The sequence below is a fragment of the Cyrtonyx montezumae genome, unplaced genomic scaffold (assembly GCF_038088225.1).
Source record: "Cyrtonyx montezumae isolate F1298 unplaced genomic scaffold, pur_monq_1.0 scaffold_12, whole genome shotgun sequence".
In the NCBI taxonomy this organism is placed as follows: Eukaryota; Metazoa; Chordata; class Aves; order Galliformes; family Odontophoridae; genus Cyrtonyx; species Cyrtonyx montezumae.
This window is the reverse complement of record NW_027071848.1, coordinates 17,058,494-17,083,359: the sequence shown is the minus strand read 5'-3', so window position 1 is coordinate 17,083,359 and position 24,866 is coordinate 17,058,494. Positions and strand designations below refer to the sequence as shown.

Here is a 24,866-nt window from a genome sequence, read left to right as displayed (position 1 = left end):
GGTCCTGCTTAGTAAGCATTATGATGAGGTGTGTTCTACTGGTGCTATTAAAGTCCTTCTGATCAGAGGAAGCTGAAGTAAAATCATCAGGTATTATAAACATAGTTCTCTCCAGAGTGTTCTGGAATTACAGAAGATAAATACATCTTATACTGTTGGCAGTATTTTTTTTTTGTGATATGATTTCCTTCTCTATGGAGGGTAATTGACACATGTATTGTATGTGTGGCAGCAGCTTGTGAAGAATTGCATCCTTCTGTATCTTGAAGATTCATTCAGTGGAAGACCAAGTACTGAGCCCCGATTCATTGAGTCTCAGGTTCATATTTGTGAGTAATTTATCTTTGCCTTCAATGTTCAAAACGGAAGGAAGTATGGTTGTCTATCCAGCTACTGTGAAAGAAAACAGAATATCTGTGCTCAGTGGGGCTCAAAAAGATTGGTGTAGTAGACATAACAAATGTGAAGGTTATTTTGTGCTGTGCTGTTGCCATCTTCGTGCATGCAGGGGTGTGTCACCTTGTGCTCACTAAGAAAACATTCCCTCTTAGCTGCATGTGATTAGAATACTTAGGACTATATCTTAAGCCAATTAGTGAAGAAAAATAGCACTGCAAGTATTTCAGAAGTATGAACTGAAACTCTCCATACTAGGCTATGAAGTTATGTCTTACTAAAGCATGTTCTTTTGCAGAGAAACGAACACTGAGTATCACTGAAGCCCACTCAGCATATTTCACTTCTTCCTGGGCCAGAAATACTCTTAAGAAACGTTTTTCTGTTTTAGTTGCGCTTGAAATGACGGTTATAAACTGATTTAATATAGCTATACTGATTATTTTTAAGCCTTGTTAATGTAGGTACATGGAAAAATAGGAATTTATGTATTCTAATAAAATGTGATTTGTAGAGAGTTTTGTATTTCATCTTTCATGGAAGATTCCATCAGTCACAGTGCACTAATTAATATTGACTGTGGAATTGTGAGCTGAATGCCTTTAATTGTGCCACAGACAGGGGAGTGTCTTCAAATACTTCTAGGGGGAAAGTGAAAGCTCTGTTATAACTCAGTGCTTATATTCTGATCTGTACTTTTACAAAGGGTAAGTAAACTAATTTTACACTTGCAGTGTTTCCTTGTTGAGGAAAACATGCCTTGCTACTGAATTTCTCACTTTTAATGCCCTTCAGTCACTAATGCTGTGTTCTTCTTCAAGCTCACTAACCCATAGCTAAGTAATGTTTGAAAAGTTCGGCTTACATCTGTGTACATAACATGACAAATTATGTCAGAAACTTTGGTTCTTTTTTGTTTCTTGGGAAGGTGGAGGGCATTGCAGGGAAGGTTCTAGCATGTGTTAAAGGAGAAGGACATCCACAGAACTTTGACAATAAGTACAAATTTTTTTTAAGAAATTTCTTTTAAAAATTATTTTTCTCTTTCACTGAGGAATCTTTACAACTCAGTGAGCTAAAGATTAAAACTGTTAACTACTGTTAACTGCAAACTCTCCACCGTATTATCAACTGATTTTTTTTAATCCAGGAAGGGATGGATCAGCACCCCTTCCAGTAGGGCTAACACCAGTGTAATCTTCCAAGCATGGTAGGCTTGTTATGAGTCAAGTCTGTGTGAGAGAAATGCTGTCTACTAGATCAGCTGATAGCAAGAAGGCAGGACCCTTTCAAAGTACTATGGTTTGCCTGCTTGCTGACTTGTTTTTAGACTGTATTTTCATGTAGGGTAGCTATTATTCTTAGTCTTTATTTTTTTCCTTAAAAACATTAGGTGCCTTTACATTATTGCTAGCTCAGGTGAGGTGTGTGCACTTCTAATTTGATTCTTCCAGCCACTGAAATTTTACCATATGTTGGTTTGCATCTTTGAGTTGTTAGCTTGGTCTCAGGAGTGGTATTTCTATGTATGGTGCCCCAAAAGTGAGACCACTGGGGCAGCAAGAAAAGGCAATAATAAAAGTGAAAATAATAGTTAGCATCATTATTGCTTCAGCAAGGTGGGTGACTTTTCACTGTGCCTTCATAGTGATATAGTGCAGTTTATCTTTACAATTAACAGCAAGTACACAACTTGAAATTTGTTTTGTTATGAATTGGCTTCTTAGGTGTTTATTGTAGTTCTTTCTCCTGCATAGAAATAATCTCAGAATTTGATAGATCACAGTTGATATTTTGGTGTTTTCAGCCATCTGTTACATCATGGTGTTGTTTTCCTTCTGTTCTTTTAACACGTGCTTCAGAACGGTCTGATTCAGATGAGCTTAGTTAAGCTTTGGTCTTACTACCTATTCCAGCGGTAAACTGTAGGATGCCAAGGAAGGTGCACATTAAGATTTCATATTATGTTCTTACATGCCTTACTTGCTGAAGTTTTCACTATAAAGCCATGCTGTGTGCAGTGCTCTGTATGCCTGTATAATTGTCGCTGTGCCAGAAGGCAGATGATGGGAAGCAGTGTTTGGTGAATGCATAGGTGTATATAGGTGCTGACATGATGACACATAGGTGGTGGTGATACAAAGGTACTAATATGATACAAAAAAAAAAGTAAATACCAGTAGGATTGCATTATTAGCTATTAGGGTTGATTTTTGACATCTTCTGTGTACTAACTGAAGTTGATGTTCCCATTTCTCATCTGCGCAGTGTCAAAGCTAAGCTGCTCTGTGGGAGACTGAGCACCTTTTGTATGGGTTGCTCACTGTGCTCCAAAAAGTAGAGAATCATTTTTGGGATCTTCCTGCATCCAGGTTAGATGGCAGAGGAAGTGCTTTTATACTCTGCCACAGACATCTTTGAGTGAAATCTCTCAAGGCCTGATCCCAATTTCAGTCTGTCATGGCTGATGTAAAGAGGTATGACTCCACTTGTGCTTTATTCCTCTGCTGACCTCTCGTCCAAAAGATCTTATGTTATGCACTTATAGCTGGTATCACAGTGCTTCCCCTCCATGTCTGTATTTTCATAATGGGAGTATCAACTGAGACAGGTAATGCTCACTGTAGTTGTCCACAAGAAACCTTTCAGAGGGAAGAATACTTAGATATTAAAATAGTTGCTTTGTGTCATTTCTAACATACTTTCAAGCTCCTGCTGCATGCTGTATCCTGCCTCTGCAACTAACACGCTGTGCACGGTGTAAATTATTTGTGTGAAGGAACAGCATCCTTTATGACAGAAAAAAAGAGAGCTACATAGGGAAGTCTGAGTAGCTTACAGGGTTTTATATTGTTTTAAAACATCCGTGCTGGTTTGTACTGATAAAACTTTTATAAACAACTGCACTGAAATGAGAGTAAGGTCATCCTCTGAAATCATGTGAATGTCTGAACCTTGAATGAAATACCCTTGAATAATGAGAAATCTGTATTGTTAATATACTCATATCTTAGCATATTTTCCTTACTAACAAGTCAGGATATTTATTGTGCTAGAAATCTAAATATAATGTTGGGATCTGTACAAACAGAAACATCAAAGTCTCAATCACTGTATTCTCCCTTCCAAAGCTAGAATAAAGCAGCCACTCCACCCTTTGAAAACAGAGAATTTCCTAAAAACCTGTTCTAGAATTTATTTATTTTTTTATGAAGTGGAGATTTGAGCAGTAGGATAAGTGGCCTCCTCAGTTCCTTTTTTTCCTGATTTGTTTGTAAATAATATCCACCTTGTCAGGTCTCAGGGGTGTATTTCAGTATGCAAAGCCAAGTGTTTAATATTCACTCATGGAGTGCTATAATCTTAAGTGAGATTTTATACCCCTTTTCCTTACCACTAACATCACCATTTGAGAGCAGCTGTGAAATCTTAAACTGCATTAAAATAGGTTTTATGATTTTGATTCAGTTTTCATAGATTCATAGAATTGTAGAATGGCCTGGGTTAAAAAGGACCTCAAAGCTCATCTAATTTCAACCCCCTGCCTTGGGCAGGGTCACCAGGCACTAGAGCAGGCTGCCCATTGCCACATCCAGCCTGGCCTTGAGTGCCTCCAGGGATGGAGCATTCAGTTTTCTTGATACAAAGTCCATAGCCATTTGCTGTGTCTTTAATGTAACAAAAGATGTAGCTGGGAAGGAGTTGCACCTGATTTTAAGATTCTTTTGTGTATAGTGTGTGCTATTTTTGGTGTACTTAAGGCTGACTTTACACTCGAATATGCTCATACAGTAGTTTGCTAAGAGGTGTGTACCTATTTATATGGAGAGAGACAGATGTTGTATCCAGTCCTATATCACTTTTGTTGCATACATTTGATTTTTATTAAAGGCAGTTAGTGTAATACCTGCAGAAAGATGTTTATTCTCTTAATTTTCCAGAGAGCAGGTTTTTATAGCTAAATAATAATTAAAAAGAAATTCCACTGTTCGTTGCACCAGCTGCATCAGTTGGAAGCAGGGGGTAACCGAAGTTACTTTCTCTGTCTTTTCTTGGAGCTTTGTAGCTAACAGATTTGCTGGGTAATGCCTACAGCATTTCTAGTGCAGGCCAGAAGTCAAGGTCTGTAACAAAGCGCTTGGAGCACCTTGTGTTTTTGTTGCAAGTGGAGCAGCCCTGTCTCTATGCTTCCTTTGAGGGATCTTCATTTAACTTCTGTGAGATATGTTGCATAGCATGTGAGTTACACTCCTGGAGTGGAGCAGAGCTCCCTGTTTGGCCTTGCATCCCCTGCCTTGCAGTACTGTATTAACATCATCGTTGCTGAAGAAGTACAGTACACCAAATCAGTTTAAAAATATATAAAAGTGATACAACTTTGAGGTGTTTTTCAACAGGACATATTCTGAAGCCCACATCTCTAGAACATTTTGGGTTATATTTAAATAGCTAGTGAAAGAGTGATAGATTCTTCTATTGTGAACATGTGAAGTATTATGTTATGGCACAGAAGACTTGCTGGGTGACCTGTCTGCTTTGGGATCTGTGTGAAATGGCTTTGTGGCCAATCTAAACATCCTGAGAGTGCAAATCAGCTGAACTCAAAGGACTGGTTTTCCTGCATTCATGACTAATATTATCTTGCCTGTGTGCTTGCCTTTGGATTAAGAAACAGGATAATTAAACATGTTTAGTTAATTTGCCATATGTGATTGATGAATTGGATCACAACCTGCACTGCCTCCACCCTTCAGGCTACAGGCACGACAGTGTTTCATCCATTCACTCCAATTTATTTTTATTTTTATTTTTATTTTCCTACGCCCTGACTAGAGGGATTGCTTCTGCATACCTAAGTTTAGCAAAACCTAAGTCTTACAATCTGACATCTAACGTTACAGGTTTGGTGTTAATGAGGTCTACAGCTGCAATCAGTAATTGTGTGTGTGTGTGTGTGTGTAGTCAAGTCAAAGTAAATCAACAATTGCTAGGGGATAAATACCTTTGACTGAACTAACTGTACAGTATCACATGGGAGAATCAAGATTGAAATGTCATGTACTAAGATACAATGACACATTTCATGTGTTTTGACAAAACACCTGATTCTGGAGCAATGCCTTGTTTCCCCATGTGTGTGCTGTGGTCAGACTCATAGTTGTGACTGTGTTGTAGATGCCTGCAGTGTGTGTGAGCTGCTGTTCACTGCTGTACTTTGGAGGAAAGGCACTTATCCTTACTTAAAAACCACCTCACTTGATTTTTTTTTCTCAGCTAGTTAAACTCACTGCGTGCATAGTTGCAACATTAATATTTTACTGCTTTTGATTTTCTAGGGCGCCAATGCCTCAGCTTTGGAGAAAGAGATTGGTCCAGAACAATTTCCAGTCAATGAACACTATTTTGGGTTAGTTAATGTAAGTGTCAGTTCCTAATTCTATTTCTTTGAAATGTTGTGACTGGATTGGTTAAATTGCAAGATTGTCACTAAGTGAATAGTTAAAACACTGACTGACGTAGTCATTGAATATGTGTTTTTAAATGTTTTTAAACATTCAGCATATTTATTAAAATACCTTAATGAAATAATACTTGAAACTGAGCTAATAATTTATTTCATTTTACTTCTAACAGGGTAGTTATTAAACCGCTTTCTTGCAATTAAATTGTGGCTGTTAAAAAACAAAACACTGTTTAAAATTTATGGTTTGTAGTTGATAATATGCCAACTTAACTGGATAAATACAGTACAGGAAAAAATCTCTGAAACTGTTGGTGAGGTCTTCATGTCTGCCATTTTATTGAGATGTTAAAGAATGCTGAGCCTGAAGGAAAAAGCAAGTGTGGAAAGTCATACGGAATGGTTCAATTTGATGATTAGTTTTCAGGAATAATTTAATAATAATTTTTTAAATAATTTTTAAAAAATTTAATTTTTTAATAATAATAATTTTTTGTGTTAGATAATGGGTTTTATTGCAGGAGGGCTGCATAAAATGAGAGCGACTCTCCACTAACAATTCATGTTGCTTTCACAGAAGTGATGGGGAAGTTTGTCACATTGGAGTGGGTTAGAGACAGTGTAAGCGACTACAAGACTTGAGGGAAGCTGTGTCTAAGACCTGGAAGGAGTCTGGGGAAGAGGAATGTACAGTGTCCTGGCACAGAAGGAATTATGGATGCTCTTAGAGCTGTCTCATTTTGCACCATTTCAGTTCAGTGACCTACCTCATTGAAAATGCCCATGTCTGAATTGTCCGTTCTTTTCCTTTCTGTCTCCATTTGAGACTGATACCTTTGACATACCTTCACGTTCTCAATAAGCCGCGACTGAGTGTTTTAAGAAAACTCCAGAGTGGCAGTCCTGTCACCCTAAACTAAGAACTGAAAACATAAGAAGAGGATAAAGCAGATATTTCTGACATTGATCACAGCTAATAAGATTTGAAGAAATACTTTCTGAAGTGTCTGAGAAGGTCTCTTCTCACAGTACAAAACCACACTGTACCTATTCTGTACTCTTGTTGCTAGATGAATAGATGTGATAAATGAATAAATATTTTCATCTGGGCGTATTTGGAGAGCTGTGAAATTGGTGGTATTTGTTTTAAGAGAAGTTAATACATAATTCTATTAATAAATTTACAGGAAGATAAAAGTATGGTATTGATTAAATTCACTATTTTTTTTTGCATTTATGGACAACATACTTCTTAAAGGATCGTAAAGCATATTTCTGTTTTGCAGTGTTAAAAGTCAAGAAGAAATGACTTGCAGAAAATTTGCCCATGTGAATTTTTTTTTGTACTTTAGTTTTACTTCTCTACAGTAATACAGTGCAAGCTAACAAATCTCTCTCTTATTTTATAGTTTGGGAATACATGCTACTGCAATTCAGTTCTTCAGGCACTTTATTTTTGTCGTCCATTTCGAGACAAAGTCTTAGCATACAAGAGTCAACCAAGGAAGAAAGAGAATCTCCTTACATGCTTAGCTGACCTCTTCCACAGTATAGCCACCCAGAAGAAAAAAGTTGGAGTTATACCTCCCAAGAAATTTATAACGAGATTACGAAAAGAAAATGGTAACTTCTTTTTTTCTTGTATAATACAGCAAGTATGACTTAGTTTTGAAGTTTAAATGGTGGAATATCTACATATTAGAGATGAAAAGTGTTCTTTGTGCTGTAGTGTAAAGTGGAGGTAGCTCTAGAATAAGAGTGTAACTTGTGAGCTGTTCAGAAAGAATCATCTCTTTGTGTATAACTGAAGCTTTTGTCAGTGTCTGCTTCTGAAATTGCATGCTAGTTTTGTCTAAGAACTGTATATTTTTCATCAGAATTCACTCTGAAGCTTTTATTTTGTTCTTAAAAGAGTGTTCTGCTTTGAATGCAGTGATCAGTCTGCCAGATCGATTGTATGGAATGCAAACTGAGGCATCCCTGCCATAATCTACCCTAAAATCTTATACATTTTTAAATTATTAGCTTTTTTGCATTACTTAGCTTGAACTACTTTTTAAAAACTAGTGCAATTTAAAATTAGTAAGTAGTTTTATCTAACTTTGTAATGTAATAAATATCCCAAATTTTAAGAGGTTTCCAGATATTTTTAACATTTTATGTTTTTTATCCAAAAAAAGAGATTCTTATCTCTGACCTGTGCAGAATAGCAAACTCTCATTTAGTTCTTCAGTAAGTGTACTTGAATGTATTTGTATTTTGATGCATTTGTAGGAGCAATTCATTATTCTTTTACTAATTCATTATTCTTTTACTATTAAATCAATGTTGACTAACTACAACAATGTAGAGAATTATTCAGATGGAAAGCAGAAAGTAAACCACAGGAACCATTACTTTTTTTTTTTAATGAACTTGTAATGCTCAATTATTTAATGACAGTAAAGTTTTAAGCAGGAGAAGGCAACTGGAAAATATTCTGTAGAGAGATCTGATGTGAAAGTTCAGCCCTTGTTTGCTTTTTGTGTCTCTTGATGCTGATATTCTTACCTTTTCTATAGAATTAAACAGGTAATTTTTTTTTAATCAGTGGTAATGTGGGCATCATATATGCTATTATTTGCTTACTGTAAAGGTGTACAATTTTGAGCTTTAGAAAAGAGTTAATTGATGAAAATATCAGATTAGGTATGCAATACCAGCCAACATTCTGTTCCAGTCAGTATCCAGTGGTACCAGGGTGATGACTGAGAACATAATCTTCATGTATTCCACATTACAGTGCTGCTATTCAGTTTTTATTCAGTCTTTGTTTTCTAAGACTGAATCCAACATACATCTGTTAATGATCTTGAAGCTTAACAGGCTGGGAAGCAGCTACTGTCTTGAAGTCAGCTGAAGGTATACTGTTATGTTTGCTTAAATTTCTTCTAATCACAAAACGAACAATGTGTTGTACTTGTTAATTTACCGACTGAGCTGATATCCCTATGAGATCTGTAATGCAGCACAATGAAGAATCTCTGGAGTGCAAGTCCTTGAGAGACTTGTAGCCTTGGTGTACTTGATTAAATAAAGATTTTGTAGGTGGTTAGATTCAGTGTTGAACTTTTCCTTCTCAAAAATAGTGTTGTAGGTGTTCATTAAATAAGCTACTTGATTCATATGCTTGGCTGCTTCTTTGCACCTCTCCAAATGATACAGATTAGCATCACGTTTTCCCTAATCTGCTAGTAATTCTGGTATTTATTAATTTCAATTTAAAGTTTACTCCTGGATGCAATCAAGTGAAGGATGGCAAAGCTGTGATGTAGTCCCTGTATGCACTTCTAAACTTAAACTCATCTTTCCAATCATGAAAACTGTCCCTTCAGTGAAGGGCTGTCTCTTAGTATATTCTTGCACTAAAAGGAAATTGCAAGTTGGAGCAATTGACATCTGTGATATTAACCCATTATGTAGAATGTTTTTTTAATCTGGCAGGTAAGTTTCCTTGTTAAGAACCCCTAGTCAGAAAGGGAAAAGTAACTGTTAATAAATCAAGTTCAGTGCCCTTAGTTTTTCTTAGTCATATAGGTAAGGATTTGTGGAAGCAGATGATGTCTCAGTGTATTGAATTTCCTTGAAATACCACCTTATGTTTTCAGGGTGATACCAACATGAGCATAAACAAGAGAACAGACTTGTAAGGAGAATTTTGCTTTAATATATAGCATTACTGTGCACTGCAAGTATGTGCCAGTGATGCTATTTGCTGTCAACTGAATGAATCCTGTGACAATTAGAAATGTCAACAAACCAATGTTAAATGGGAAACATCCTGACACCGTTTTTATCTGTAAAGCAGGTCTGTCAGTAATAAACGTGCATACTTTCATTATACACCTATCTCCTGAAGCAGTTTTTCAGATCTTGAAAGACAAGTCTGTTTATTACTTGAAGGCCTAATTTGAAGCTTGTTCTTGGCTAGATATTTAGGCTAGTTTGACATGGCTCATGCAAATACTGCCTTACCTGAAGAGATCTGAGAAAAGTAATAGTCACTTAAAAATACCAGTATCTTTAAGTTCATCTTATGTTTGTTTCTTGTTCTGATGACAATACACTTTTGACAGAGCAATGGTGAACTTAAAACCCTGAAAGTGAAAATAAAGGAATGCTCTGAACATTTGTTGTTCATGTTAATCGTGATAGAAGAGAAAATATTTCAGTGGTTTATATGTTCCAAGTCCTGAGTTCATTTGTGAAAATATCAACATCTAATGCCATTTGAAATGCCATTTGTTATCCAAGACGTGGTTTAAGCTTGTCAGAAGTAGAATAACCCTGATTGAGATCCCAATCCTCATGGACTGCCTTCTGGAGGGATAGACCAAAGCAAGCTATGAAATCTCAGGTGGCACTATTATATGTACACCAGTGTTTAGGTAGCAGAGTAATGGCCAAGTTTTCTTGTAGAATAGATCACTTTTCTGGTAATTCTGATCAGCTGAGATATTTACATGAATGTAAGATTACTCTTAACCCCCCAGCATTGTTGGCTTAGTAAATGAAATTCTGATTTTGGTGTTGTTTTGTTACAAGTGATTCAAGACCTGAAACAAAGAAAAAAAATTGAAATTTTCCTTTACACTATAAGCAAGTTTTTTTTTTTTACTACTACTAACTAATTCATTTTTTTAAATCTGTTTCTTTTCTTCTTTCTTTTTAATCTTGTAGAGCTTTTTGATAACTACATGCAGCAGGATGCACATGAGTTCTTAAACTACCTACTAAATACAATTGCGGATATCTTGCAAGAGGAAAGAAAACAAGAGAAGCAAAATGGTCGCTTACCCAATGGCAATATTGATAATGAAAATAACAGCCCTCCAGACCCAACGTGGGTTCATGAGATCTTTCAGGGAACATTAACAAATGAAACCAGATGTCTTACATGTGAAACTGTAAGTCTGTATTTACTTCATAAAGCAAATTCTTCCTGTTCCAGAACTATGTTTCATGATTCATTTGTCGCAACAGACTAATGGATTACATTCATTCTTTTCTTCAGAAATCTTTTATTTGTATGACTGTTTTTGGTTTTGTCAGTGAGAAATTTCCAGCAGCAGATGGATGACTTGTATAAAAATGGTATTGGTCAGTGTTAGGAAGATGCCCAGTTGAATTTTGTTGTTGTAGCCATAATTAGATTAGAGAAGTCTAGATTGCTGTATCTGTAGGAACAAAGAAGCCTGCCACACAGGGGTGGGAAGTTTTTATCTAACGTAATGTCTTAAAGACTCATGTCAGATTTAGTCATGCGTTCCAGAAGTATATATTCTGAATAGGTTTCCATAGACTTCTAGTTCTGAAATTCAAATTGAAATCAAAGTACTGTGCTTTCCTCTTGAACTTTTCTTCACAGAAATTCTTCTCTTACTGGACCCTGAGAAATAAGTTTCATTTTTAAGTGAACTGTGCTAAAATTTTCTTGGAGAGTAGTTTTACAGTAAAAGGAATAAGCTATTTTTGGAGAAAAACTTATAATTGAATTTTACCTGCCTGAGAAAAAGCAGCACAATATGAAAATTACAGTAATTCTCTCATGGTCTGTGCCTTAGGTATTGTAAAAAGCTGAATGGCTGTATTTTTTTGTGTGACTCTATACCTATTTTCCTTAATTATATAATGCACATATTTCAGCACGACGTTGGAAAGTAGGAATTAGTCAGATGAAAACAATATACTTCACATGAATTTTTTTTTCTGTCGTCTAGAAATAATCATCTCTTTGATGTGGAAAAAAAAAATCAACAGAAAAAAAGCTTCCTAATGTCATATGTAATGCAACTGCAGACTTCAATAGATCCTGATATTTTGAGTAATTTTAAGTGCTGATTTCTGCCTACCACCTTTTATTTCTTGTTTCTCCTCCCTAGTTATTACCTCATGGCAACTGTAAATTACTTTTCTTAATTCTTGTACTGATTTTTTTTCTTTTCATTTATTTTATCATTAAATATGTGTTTATTTTAGTATTTTAATAGGACTGATGTCATTACTGTTCCTCACTGTGGCATTGTGAATTGTTCCTGTCAGGATTTTGATCTGTGTGCAGTCCTTAAAGCAATCTAAAATAGCTTAAAGATTCTTTGCTAGCATTATTTTATCAGTTTCCAGACCTATCAGAATTTCGAGCTTTTCTGATATTGCTTAGTTCTGTTTTTCTGTTTGCTGTTGCTGATGGGGATATGCCACGTCTGCTCAAAGCTGACTAGCTGAATTTTAAAGAATGTCACAGCAGAAAATTTTCTGTTATACATTGTTTATTTGTATGCTAGGACTTGTGTATTCCAGCCCCTAATAATCTGGAAACTATTTTATCAGCCATCTATCTACGAAGTATGTCAGCTTCTGTCTGATTAAAACACAGACCTGAAAATAGACTCTTAGAAAGAAACACACTTAGACATAGTAAGGATGTAATATTACTTTGAATAGTGTCTTATTTTCAAATACCACGAGCATATGTGATTGCTTTCATGCTTATTGAAGGTGTTGGCATTTAGAGTTCTTTAGAAGTGCATCTTAAAATGGTGTGCAGCAGGTTAGGCAGCAAGAAATGAATTAGTGCTTCTCAGATAAGACAATAACCTTAGTTGTTTGTTTGTTTTTAATATAAACATGGAATTTAATGCATATTTAGATGTATTTTGTGTTCCGTTTTTCTTCCAAATGGGAATGAACATCTGACATTTCAAAACAGTGCAATCTTCTGAAAAACCAATGTAGCAAGATTTCATTGTAAGTGTAGTTGACTGGATTATAGAAAAGAGCTTCTTTCCAGGATGCACAGTCTCATTAGCCCTTTCATTTAACTGGCTGTTCTAGAGATTTATCCTCAGTTTAAACACGGGATAGAGTGGATTATAAAAAACAGATATGGTAACTAAAAAGTCTTGGATCAAGCTACTCAATAAATAAGCATATAATACTTCTTCCCAGTGCAGTGACGGAGCAGTGGCACAGCTGCACAGAGAGGTGGTGGAGTCTCCTTCTCTGGAGACGTTCCAGACCCGCCTGGACGCCTACCTGTGCAACCTGGGCTAGGGAGCTGCTTTGGCAGGGGGTTGGACTGCATGATCTCTGGAGGTCCCTTCCAGCCCCTACAGCTCTGTGATTCTGTGAAGATAGAAAGCTCTCTTTATGTTCTTTTGGTGTGACATTTTGTCATGATTCCTTCCCCTACCTTGTTAAAGATATGAAGTGAATATTACATTTTTGTTGTTGATTAAAAAAATACAAGAAGTTCATTGGTTTTATAGTCTTTTCCTCAAAATTTCAGGAAAAAGTATCAGTAAACCAGAAAATAATGCTATTGACAAAGGGGAAGGAGTCTTGGGCCAAAAGTATCAGACTGAATTGATCATTGTTTTCTTTTTCAGCTGTTGGTTTTACTTTTGTTTTTGTATAACTCTTCAAGATGGAAAGTTCTTCAACTTTGAGCTGAGGTGTAACAATAAGGAAAATCTTGATGCTTTCTCTTACAGGAGCAGTACAAAATCTTAGCTATGTCCTGTTTTCTCCCTTCCTCTCAATAAATCATGTCCTTTCTTTCAGCTTCACTGAAAAATAGTTTCTGTCTTAGTGTAGATGGGAGCCTACAACTGCAAAAGCTTCTTTTTGTCTGTGAGCTAGTGTAAATTGCAAGTGAAATTCCAAATAGAATGTAAAATAGATTTCTCTGTTAGCATTCTGAGTTTTTGTCTGTGGCATTCACCATCAGACTACAGGTGAGCAATCTGCATGCAAAATTGTGTCCAGGATGTGAGAATGAGGTACAGTCCCTTTAGCTACAATCACAGAACTGTGGGGGTTGGAAGAGACCTCCACTACAAATGTTGGAATGCCTCAGTTCTTCACCACTGTTCTGCTGCATATGTTGTGTTAGGAGCACTCACTTTTTGAACTGGTTGGGACTTGATTCTGCAAATGATGGGGTTTTCTGACCACGTCCATCTTTCTTATGCATCCTATATGCAGTTGGAGTATATAGCATTGAAGACAAGATTATTTTAGTCTGAGGAATTGATGTTTATTGGAAATAAATGCATGATTTATGATACAGTAGTGATGTTTATTGGAAATAGAACCTCTGGAGTAGAAGGGGTCATGGCTAGAGTGGGAGGTTAATTCTAAAATTTTCTTTTTTTAGTAAAACTCTGAGTTAATTGGCAGTTCAAATACTAATGGCTGAAAAGTCTTAAAAATGAAAATAGTAGTTTCTAATCTATCAATATAGATGGGAAAAAAATGCACTTGGTAAACCATCTAATGCTCATTTCAGATCACAAAGAGCCAACAGCTGGTTGTGCAGAGTTTCATTTTCTCTCAGCTTTCCCAGTGGGAAAAAATAAGTGGAATTTGTAGGTTGAGATAAAAACTATTTACTGAAACAGATAAGGAAGAGTGAAGTAATAATAATTATAAATATATACACAAATATACATGTATACACACAAAACAATTGCTTGCCCACTGTCTGATAGCCAGCCAGTCCCCAAGCAGCAGCTGCACCCCTCTGGCCAACTTCCCCCCACCCCTCCTTAGTTTTATAGGTTTTCTTCACATAATGCCTCGTGGCTGGTTTAGGTCAGCTGTCCTGTTTGTGTCCCTTTCCCCTAGGATTTCCAGTGGACTCCTTTGTGTACCATTCTCAAGTTTGGTAGTTCTGAAAGTGATGTTTGCAATGGTTTATTTTGAAACATGGTTCATCTCTGTACTTCCTAAACTGCATTACGTCCCTGAAGATGGGGAACTAGCAACTTGCTGAAGATGCAGGAGGCTTTTTTTCACACCATAAAAGCATCTTGAAAAATTTCTGAAAGTCTAAACCTTATAATTTAAATGATATTGTAGACATGATGTATACTGGCATAGCAGTCCATTTTCCGTATGTACATTTATTCTTGGAAAAATTATCTATAGAAGAGTGGGAGGAGTCTTTCACCAGTCCACTCACAGGTATTAACAGCAGGTTCTATCTTAGCTCCGTAAGCTTCCTTGTTTCACCAGTTATGTTATTTCCCAGAAGTAGTTTTCCTGACAGCTGTTATTTTATTCTACATGTATGCTGCCTTTAGGGACTGTGCCCTTCTCGTCTCTTGAGTCAGACACCAACTTTTCAGTACAGCTACCAGGCATGTTTTCTGAAGGCATTCACCTTTGTACACAAGAGTCATAAACAGCAGTAGGCATTCTCACTAGAGATACTGTGTATCTCTAGGTACAAAGGGGAAACACTAGGCGTTTCATAAACGTTGTGATAATGTTGCTGATGATCTGAACCACTAGGGATTTCATTCATCACCACTTCTCAGGACTTGTGATCAAATTTCTTCTTGGATTACATTTTCCTCCTTGGATACATACGCATTTCCCTCTTCCTCTTTCTGAACAAAATTAGAAACAGAGATCTAGGAAATGTCTGACATGCTGAGACATTTCACTTGTAATGGTTTTTAGACAGCTATTATAAGGTAGAAGATATATTCTGTCAGGAGAAAATGGTGCTGAATAAGAGTTGAATGAGTTTAACAGGTTTAAACCTGTTAATCTGCTCATCTTTTTCTTTCTTTATCTTTCCCTACAGATAAGCAGCAAAGATGAAGACTTCTTAGATCTTTCTGTTGATGTAGAACAAAATACTTCAATTACTCACTGCTTAAGGTAGATGCAAAAATCTCAACTTCTATATTTTACCTTTTTTTGACCTTGACAGAAGGAAGTCAAACTAAAAGCTCATGGTCATTTGACTTAGCAAATTTTAGTTTATGTAAACTTAATTAAATGGTATTTTGTTTGTATGTTTTTGCATGCATTTATATGTATATTTCAGGTAAGAAGCTCATATTGCTGTGATGCCTTTTTTTTTCTTTCAGGGGTTTCAGCAATACAGAAACTCTGTGCAGTGAATACAAATATTACTGTGAAGAATGTCGCAGTAAGCAAGAAGCACATAAAAGGTAGGTCAGACTCAGAAGGAAAAACATAACACATATGTTTGCATGAAAATACTCTTGTATTTCTGTGTGTCTGAGGTAGGAAGAGAAAGTGCTTTCTCTCTTAAATGTTCTCTCTTCTTTTTCTAAACGTTAACTTGGTTGCATTCCTTTTTCTGAATTCAGTGAGCCTCCTTCCAGTGAGTAATGAGAGTGTTTTGGGAGGCCTTTGATCATTATTTATTTTTCTCATTCTAAATGTTCTTAAGACCAAAAATAAGATAAAAAGAGGTTAGACTATTGGTGATTAAGGGAGAAGTGTGGATAATGGTGAAATTTCACTGATTTTATGGGACTCTTTGCAGTTCTTTTCCTCTAAATAATTTAATAACTTTTATAATTGCTGCAAGAAACGCTTTGGTAAGACTTCTTACCAATTCAGTCAGAATTATACTTGTAACATCACTTTTTAACTGAGTTTTTAATTAGCCGTGGTAAACATCTGCACGGCAGTGGTCGTGGAAAGCATTGTGTAAAATATTTCTTGTCTGTCTAATGTTTAACATTTGACAGAAAGACTCTTGGTTTTGTGTACTGTTCTGTATTGGTTTTTTTTTAATCTGAGAAGGTATTTGTCTACTTATAGATGAGTTGAAGGGATGGGAACATGGAGATGGGGACGTGCTGTACTGGTTACACCGCTGGTTCTTGTTACTCAGTTTACCATAGATTCAACACGTGGCTTTTGGCATGTCTCATCTGCAAAGTATGCATTCATATGTTGCCTAAGCTTACTAATTGATGTGTGCAAGGGGGTTGCGAAGTAAGGTCTGTCCTGTTGTTTTCTGTTGCTCTTTTTCTGTGTGGGAGGTAATAGGATCCCTAACCATTAATAAATTGTGTTGACATAAGCCTGAACTGTAGGTATGGTCTTAATGGCAAAACACAGCCTTTTCTTCTTTTCAGTGTGACCACTTTGACTGCAATCATAATTTTCTTCTGTCTCTGTAGCATAAAGTTTATCCTTGATAGTGTCTACTCTACTAGCAAAGGTGACTTTCTTTGCTGTTGAAAGAGCTCCTATTATCAAACGCAATTCCTTTATTAAAAGAGGACTTTAAATTTGGGAAAAGAATCAGAGCAGAAATTATATCCGTATCTCAGTAATGTAATAAAAAGTAACTGTACTTCTGTCATCTGTCAGCCCTTCTCCAGCATTTTTCATTTCCTAGTTTCCTCGCAGACAAAGGAGAGAAATTGAGTCTAGCAGGGTTTCCACAGTTACTATCAAGTCTGTTTAATGAAAAAAGAGAAGGAAGGATTTTGTTCCCCGTCCCTTATCTTTCCAAAAAGGATTATGCTGTACAAACATATTTACTGACGCTGCAAAAATACAGTCTTAGTAAGACACATCTGAAACCTTCATTGGGCTGCACTGCTGATGGTGTGGAGCTACTTCTGATGGCTGAAGGCAGTTTGATAAAATTCTGTACAGTGCTGATCTAAGGCATGGGAGCAGAGAAATCTAGCTTGGTTGCTATTAATATGGGCAAATGTGTCTCCCAGAGAATTAAAGGCTCTGTTGCCAAGTCAGCTGTGGTTGGCTGTTGTGAATTTGTAGTCACTGATGTAAAATCACACTACCTCGGACTAGGGAAAGGACCAGCAAGCTGTCAGGGAAACTAGCTTATTGCTTTCAGGCTTTGGCTTCAGTAAGATAATGCTGCAACGTGTGTACAAATTACTGTGCTAGTGCTTAGCATTATCTTGTTCTGGCAGCATGAGGTGTGGGGAATAACAGTGTGCTGTCTGTATCCCTTGACAGTGTTAAATGAATGGCTTGATATGAAAACCTGAAGTGATATAAATGTGACAAAGTGGTATTGCCTTTTCTAAAATGCTTGTACGAGTTGACCAATTCAATAGGAAATTAAACTGTAACAGGCTCTAGCACAGCTCTAATATGACTCTGTACCATGGGGCCCATCCTTCTGGGACTGCTCCAGCACAGGTCCTCATAGGCAGCAGCTCCCCCAGCCCTCCTGCTCCACTGCAGACTCCTCTCCATGGGCTGCTGCTCTGTGGGCTGTACCTCCCTCAGATCACATCCAATGCTGCCTGTGGGCTTCTCCGTGGCTGCATCTGGAGATTTGCTCTGCATGGTGCCCAAGAGCTGCAGGAGAGCAGTCTGCTCCTCCATGGGCTTCTCCCAGGCTGCAGGGAGCTACTGCTACACTGACCTTGGGGGCTGCAGGGCTGCATCTCTCCCATTTCTCACTCCTCTCTCCCAGTTGCTGTTGTACATCTGCTCTTCCCAGTCGTGTGTCCAGCACTGCTCATGGCTCAGCTTTGGCCATCAGCAGCTCCCTTTTGGAGCAGCTGGAGATGGCTCTGATCTGACATAGGGCAGTGCTGTGCTCTGCTCACAGAGACCACCCTGCAGCCCACCCATTTCCAAACTGTTGCTGTGTAGACCTACTAAAAGTCTAAATCACCGTGTGGGTTGTTTGCAGGTACTCGTTTAGCTTCAATTTCAATTACATTTGCAATTATCTCAGTTGTTAAAATCCAATTTTTGTTTTGCAATGCAGGATGAGTTCAGTATTGGTTACATGGATGATGATCTGAGTGCCTTTTTAATACTTGCAGAAGTTTGTTCAAGGCTTCAGTGGTTAAGTTCTCTCTGTTAATGTCAGCAGAACAGTTTGCCTCAATATTGGAAATACTATTTTTGTTTGTTTTGTTTCTTTTTTTTTTTCAGGATGAAAGTAAAGAAGCTGCCTATGATTCTAGCTCTCCATTTGAAGAGATTTAAATACATGGATCAGCTGCATAGATACACAAAGCTCTCTTATAGAGTAGTTTTTCCTTTAGAGCTTCGTTTATTTAACACCTCAGGAGATGCCACCAATCCTGACAGAATGTATGACCTCGTTGCCGTGGTAGTTCATTGTGGAAGGTAATAACAGTATGTTATGTAAGAGATTTTTATATAAAAGCTAAAGTGTTGTTTTTTTTTTCATGAAGAAAAGAAAAAAACAAAAAAAAACCCTCCCCAAGTCACATAACTCTAACAGCGTTGAAAGGTCTCCTAAAAGTTTCTTAGAAAAGAAGGTATTGTGAGCAGGTGCTGCTAATCCTGACGATATATGGCCTTGTTGCCATGACAGTTCACTTTGGAAAGCAGTTACAGTGTATTCACATGAGAATTTGAGCGAGCCTAACTGTTTCAAAAGAAAAATAAAACAGATCCCATATCATATTACTCTATAATAGCAGTTTCTGCCTAATCCAGAAGTATTGTGTGAGTGCTGGTAGCAGGCTGAGGCAGTTCCACTACTGCGTTAAATGCTCGTTCCCTTTCAGTTGTGAGGTTCAGGTAAGTGTATCATTTCCTTACCTGAAATCTGTTTAACAAGCAGGATGCTCTTAGAGTTCTTTGTTCCCATTGCAGTTGTGGAGAATTTTCTGTCATAAACTAAAGATCAGTGCATTGTAATTGCTTTAGTTTAAATGGGAAACCCTTTCATTGCTGTAAGGATTTTTCAACTCCTAAATTATCAGTTTAATTAAGTTGGTTTTTTTCTTTATTTTTTTTCCTTAACAGCCAAACAGATAAAGAGATATCATATTGAGACTGTGGTTGAACTCAGTGTTTTTCTTTATGAAGACCATGAAATGCTTTGGGATCTATTCAATTGCTATGAAGCATCAGAATTATTTATTTATTTTATGTCTCTATTTCTCTTTTATTTCCTTTCATTTATGCTTTTGTGCCTGTGCTGCTTAGTCCTTAATTTTATAGGTAAAACATACGTGCATAAAGCATTGCTATGAAAACTATTTGAGTTGGCAGAGAAAAGGAAAAGAAACATCCAAACAGAAATCATTTGGTAGCCATTTTAATTAGTGTTAAATATCACTTTTCTACAAGAAAAAAAAAACACTTTATTGAACAATAGTTGTACGTTTGTGTGTCTTATGATTTGTATTTTTTAATTGTATTTTCCAGTGGCCCTAACAGAGGACATTATATTGCAATAGTGAAGAGTCATGATTTCTGGTTGCTTTTTGATGATGATATTGTTGAGGTAAGCTTTGAGTAACCCTGGATTTTTTTCTTGTACTTAGCAGAGCACTTGCACCCCTATTTGCTGCTTGATGACATAGAAGACTGTCATGTTAACACCCATTCTAAATGAGCAAGAACTGAGTGAGCAGAGCTGCACCTTGCTACTTGACTGTACAGTAATTTGAATTGTGTTCTGCTTTTCATACTTCTTAAAGTAAGCTTCTTTGTTGCCAGTGTCCTTCACCTTCATTTGGTAATCTGTTCCTTTGGCGCCGCGTATGGCACATAGGGGTACAGCAGAAAGGATTTTACCACTGCTCTGAGAGTAAGCAAGCTGCTGGTACACAATATTTATTCCTACTAAGAAGCTATGAGCTATTGGAGTGGATCAGTCTGTTAGATGGAGAGTCCTGGAGATAACTGCAGCAAGTGTCAAAGTAGACTGAAACCTGTTAGATTGCAATGTAAAATCTCACAGTTAATCCTTGAAACAAGAGCCTTTTTGCACACAGTATTTTGGCTAATGTTAGCTATGCTTCTAGGAATTCAAGAATTCCTAACAAGTTAAAAGCTTTTTAAAATGTATTTATTAACTAATCTCTTGGAGCTAGTGGATTTCCTTCAACAGTCTTGACTTTGCCAATTTATTTCATCAGTCACCTTTTACCCTTTATTGAGGGGAAGAGCAGACTGCGTTGTAGATTGTTTCCATTTTTTCAGTTGTTCTGTTATCTTTTTCTCCACCTTGTCTTTGCTCATGCAGCAGCAGAAGTATGACTATGCTGTCCAAGTCTTTTATTAAATTTAATTAAGGCTGTACAATGAATAATTTAAGTTCTTCCTAACAGTATACAAGAACTGCATAATTAAAAAGAAGAAAAATGAGTGAGACAGGTATTAGATTAAGGGTGTTAATTGGCACGACAACTCAAGGATAGTAAGAATTTCTTATCGCTAAGTCATATTACGGATTGTTTTTCACATAGGAAATGCTGAACGTGGAAATATGCAGGGTTGCTGGGGAAAGTAAAAGGATTGCTTGTATGCCTTATCAAGATGCACTGTAAATTGAAATGCCTTGATAAGAGTCAAAAGTTCACTTTCCTCCAGGGAAAAGAGAAGCTGCTGTGGTAGGTCTCAAATAATCTCACAAACATAAAGCACAGTCTTTTCAGTTCTGAAGTAGTAACACCTGGAAATTTCTTGTACGTTTTTTTTTCTTTTTTTTTCCTTCTGAACCGTTCTGAAAAGGAAGGAAAGAATCTTCTCACAGATCTTAAGCATCTTGCTGTCTGTTATTCCCATGACAAGTTCGAATGACGTGCTCCTTCCTGAGAAAGATTCCCATTCTTATAATAAAAGTGAGATTCAATAGTCTGTCGAAGTGAATGAAGATTTTCAACCTTTCTGTTGTTTGTAGCCAAATTGTGCTGGGTTTAAACGTGGCAAGGTAGCTTGCTTTTACTTTGTTTCTTTTGTATGCAAAGGTGATGAAAGTGAAAACCAGAATATACTCTTTTCACTTTCCAGATGTTTTAAATCTTTCCACAAAAATGGAATGAAGAACTGAGAAAAAGTTAGCCTTCATCCTCTGAGTTCTAATTGTTCTTGTCTGCAGTTGATTGGTGTCCAGTGTTTAGGATTAGAAATGGTAATTTGCACATACATTCTTGATAGTGAATTGAAAGTCTCAGTGCAATATTGTTTCCTTTAAGATTAGTCCATGTGAAACTTATGCAAGCAGTGCATCTCTGGTTGCATTCATAGGTTCACTTAAGTGAACTTAACTTAAAAGTGAACACCCGCAGACACACACACACATATATATGAATCTGTATATCTGCTACCATCTGTGCAGCTGATGACAGATAGGAAACCAAAATCTAATAAATTGTAATAATTATTTGGATTTCATAACTTTATATAATATGTGCAAGTTGTTTGAAAACAGTTTCTGGAGTGGAACTGAATGTGATATATGTTATGCATTATATACTTACATTAAACGTTTGGGATTTTACATGCAGAAGATTGATGCACAAGCTATTGAAGAATTCTACGGGTTGACATCAGACATCTCAAAGAACTCTGAGTCTGGTTACATCCTCTTCTATCAGTCTCGGGATTGAGGGGGAGCTGTAGTGAAGAGATCGTTATGCCTCACGTCTTCTTGGACTGGAGCAAGCACTGCAAACAGAGGGAAGCGGGAAGCTCCAGGGGCAGTAGCGTGGTTTGCACACGACCAAGCAAAGAATTTGGGATTTTTAAAACCTTTGTCTTGTTTTCATTTTATTTGCTCAGGTATCATGCTGACTACACATTTCCACTGTGTCCCGTAAGCAAAAACAGATATCAGCCACTCTTGCAGGAGCTTTCTGTTAGGAAACGCTGGCTCCATGGTCCTAATTCTGAGCCTGTTAAGGTCACTGGAGAACCTTTCATGGACTTCAGTGCAGTTTGAATCAGATTCTAGCAGCACTGCCAGATGGGTGCAATAGGAGCATTAGCGATCTCTATTTTATACAGACTTCACATGTAAGAGGTAAAGGACTCTTTGTAAACTTAATTTCCTGTGCTTTATTTTGGAAGAACAAGGCCGGAACGTTACCGTGTAAGCAAAAAGATATATCTGGGCCCAATTGCCTTCTTGATGGTAGTAGTTTGACTGAAGATACAAACTAGTGTCAGGGAGGCAAGTATGTTTTGCTTCTCTGAAGAAGCTTACATTATTTATGATGTATGATCGGGAACAATCAGTCAAGATTATGGCTTTTAGTCTCCGTATGGGGAAAGATTTGGTTTGTAATAGTATATTTTTATTTATAAATTATTGTATCTTAGGATCTTGTGTATTGTTCTTTATTCTAGCCAGTACTGGGGATTTTATATATTAGTTTGAATTAAAACTAATTATGTTTAAATGTTTAAAAAAAGAAAGAAATATAAAGTCTAAAAGCAATGCCTACAATGTCTTTAAAAATGAGTAGAGAGATTTCCTTCTGGAGAAACTGGTATCTAAGTTAAGTACTTTATTTAATTAAATTAGAATATTATCTTTCCATTAATGTGTGGGAAAAAAAGTGATCAAAGTTATACGTAGAAGACTTTTAAGAATGCATATCAGAAGAAAAAGATGGTGTGGTGGTGGTACACCAGGCTTGATAGTTCTTTAATTGTTCGTTAATGCCTTGTGCTCTAAGCAAATTGGAACCATTTTCAGAATATCATTCCCTCTCCTAAAAATGGATCCACTTATGTTACCTGTAACGTGGGTGACTATCTCAAAAACCACTCCAGGTCTCAAGTACAGATTGTGTCTAAGCAATGAAAAGAGCTAGGCTTAGAATTTCGTGAGACTGCAGATATACTACATTCCTTTAAAAGTAGTATAAAGAGGATGTTTCGCCTCTACGGTGAAAAAATCTGAAACCAGCTGGTTATATCTTGCTTTAGGTTTATGAAATAGCGTTAAGAATTAAATCTTGACAAAACACCTGGTCTGTAATAAATGTGAACTACTGTGATTTGACATTCTTCCACTTAACTAACAGTACTTTGTCTGACAGTAGCTGAATGTAACTTCTGGAAAGTCAGGGGATATTCATTCCAGATGATGGCAATCAAGTCTCGGATGTCCTTGTCGCCCCTCTTCTGCCAGTGATTTGTACCTTACTATACTTTTCTAAGGTTATTTTATTGATACTGTTGCAAACTCTAAAAAGAATGTCTCCTGTCTGCTGCTATATCTATTTAGTTACCTGTATCTTTTAGCTCAGGAAATGACTTCACCTATTCACTCAGTTGAACAAATCTTTAACAGGGTCACTGAATAAATTGGGCTATTTAGCAACTGTCATACTGTAACAAACTGCTTTTGTAAAACAAAGTTTTTGAAGCCCTGGTTGGGCTGCTTTTATATAAAATCATTTATAGTGATCAAACTGTCCAAGTACCAGCATTGTAAAGTAACGCTTCAATATTGTGGGGGATGCAGAAAATACGATTGGATTTTTCCTGAGGAATTAAATAACTTTAAAACCTTTTTTCAGCTTTCTGTGGGAAAAGGGCTAAGAGGTGAGGCAGCTGGTTAATGGTGCACGTTAAAGGATGAAGTCCTTTGCATACTAAAGGTACAGTATTGTAAAAGAACTAAAGAACTGTTGTGTCTCTGTTTCACTGATTGATAAATGTTTGCTCCCTTTCTTTTTTGTGGTGTAGCTTGAAGCTGAGGCTAGTTGCTAAATACTTTATACCCTAACACGAGACACTTGTGTTTTATCCACTGGTTTTACTCCTGCAACATATTTTTGTAAGACACTGACTTTTATTTTGCGTAGGGTTTTTGAGATTAGTATTCCAAATGTATAATTTCACTTTTTTTTCAGCTGAAATAATTGTAATTTCTCATTTAAACTTTTATCAGAAACTACAACTTTGTTAGAAAAAGTAAAGATGCAGGGAAGTGCAAAATGTAACTGTTGGGTATGTAAAGCAGTATGGGATTATTTCTTGACTGTGATACAGTGGGGAGTGTGGGAAAGTCGTTGGGTGTTGTAAATGGTGGAAATGATTTGCTGTGTAACTGTGTCAAATGTTAATTGGGACTATGGTCCTCTATTTTGTATATTGCAACAAAAACTTCTATCAAATAAAATACGTTCTCTAAAGGTAAGTACTGCACCCTTTGCAGAGCCCTCGTGGTCAGTCTGCTGTCTTCTGTGCTTTTCCATGTTTTGAAATCTTAAGTGTCCAGAGATGCTGTGTTGGGCTGCCAGCCCTGAGCTGTGAAGCTGAGTGTGTTTGAGTACAGTGCCTTTATATCTCAATCTGTTGTTCCTGAAGTAGTCCGGTGGCAGTCGTGCTTTTGGTGGTGTACTTCTCTAGAATTGGTTTTTAAGTCAACTCTTGGTTTCTGAGGTAGAGAAGAGGGAGTGTTTTGAAATGCTGTTACTTT

General features: G+C 36.8%; 1 protein-coding gene across 1 annotated transcript in view; it reads left to right on the top strand.

Moving 5' to 3' along the window:
* The window catches only part of USP12 (ubiquitin specific peptidase 12), a 28,528-nt gene extending 5,670 nt beyond the window's left edge, over window positions 1-22,858 (top strand). The window contains exons 2-9 of the mRNA XM_065730183.1: window positions 5,733-5,813; window positions 7,267-7,480; window positions 10,577-10,803; window positions 15,492-15,568; window positions 15,781-15,864; window positions 18,602-18,799; window positions 19,853-19,931; window positions 21,940-22,858. Of these exons, the coding sequence (XP_065586255.1) occupies window positions 5,733-5,813; window positions 7,267-7,480; window positions 10,577-10,803; window positions 15,492-15,568; window positions 15,781-15,864; window positions 18,602-18,799; window positions 19,853-19,931; window positions 21,940-22,041 (1,062 nt within the window). The 3' untranslated portion in view covers window positions 22,042-22,858. The remainder of the gene's footprint in view (window positions 1-5,732; window positions 5,814-7,266; window positions 7,481-10,576; window positions 10,804-15,491; window positions 15,569-15,780; window positions 15,865-18,601; window positions 18,800-19,852; window positions 19,932-21,939) is intronic.
* Window positions 22,859-24,866: the final 2,008 nt, after the last annotated feature.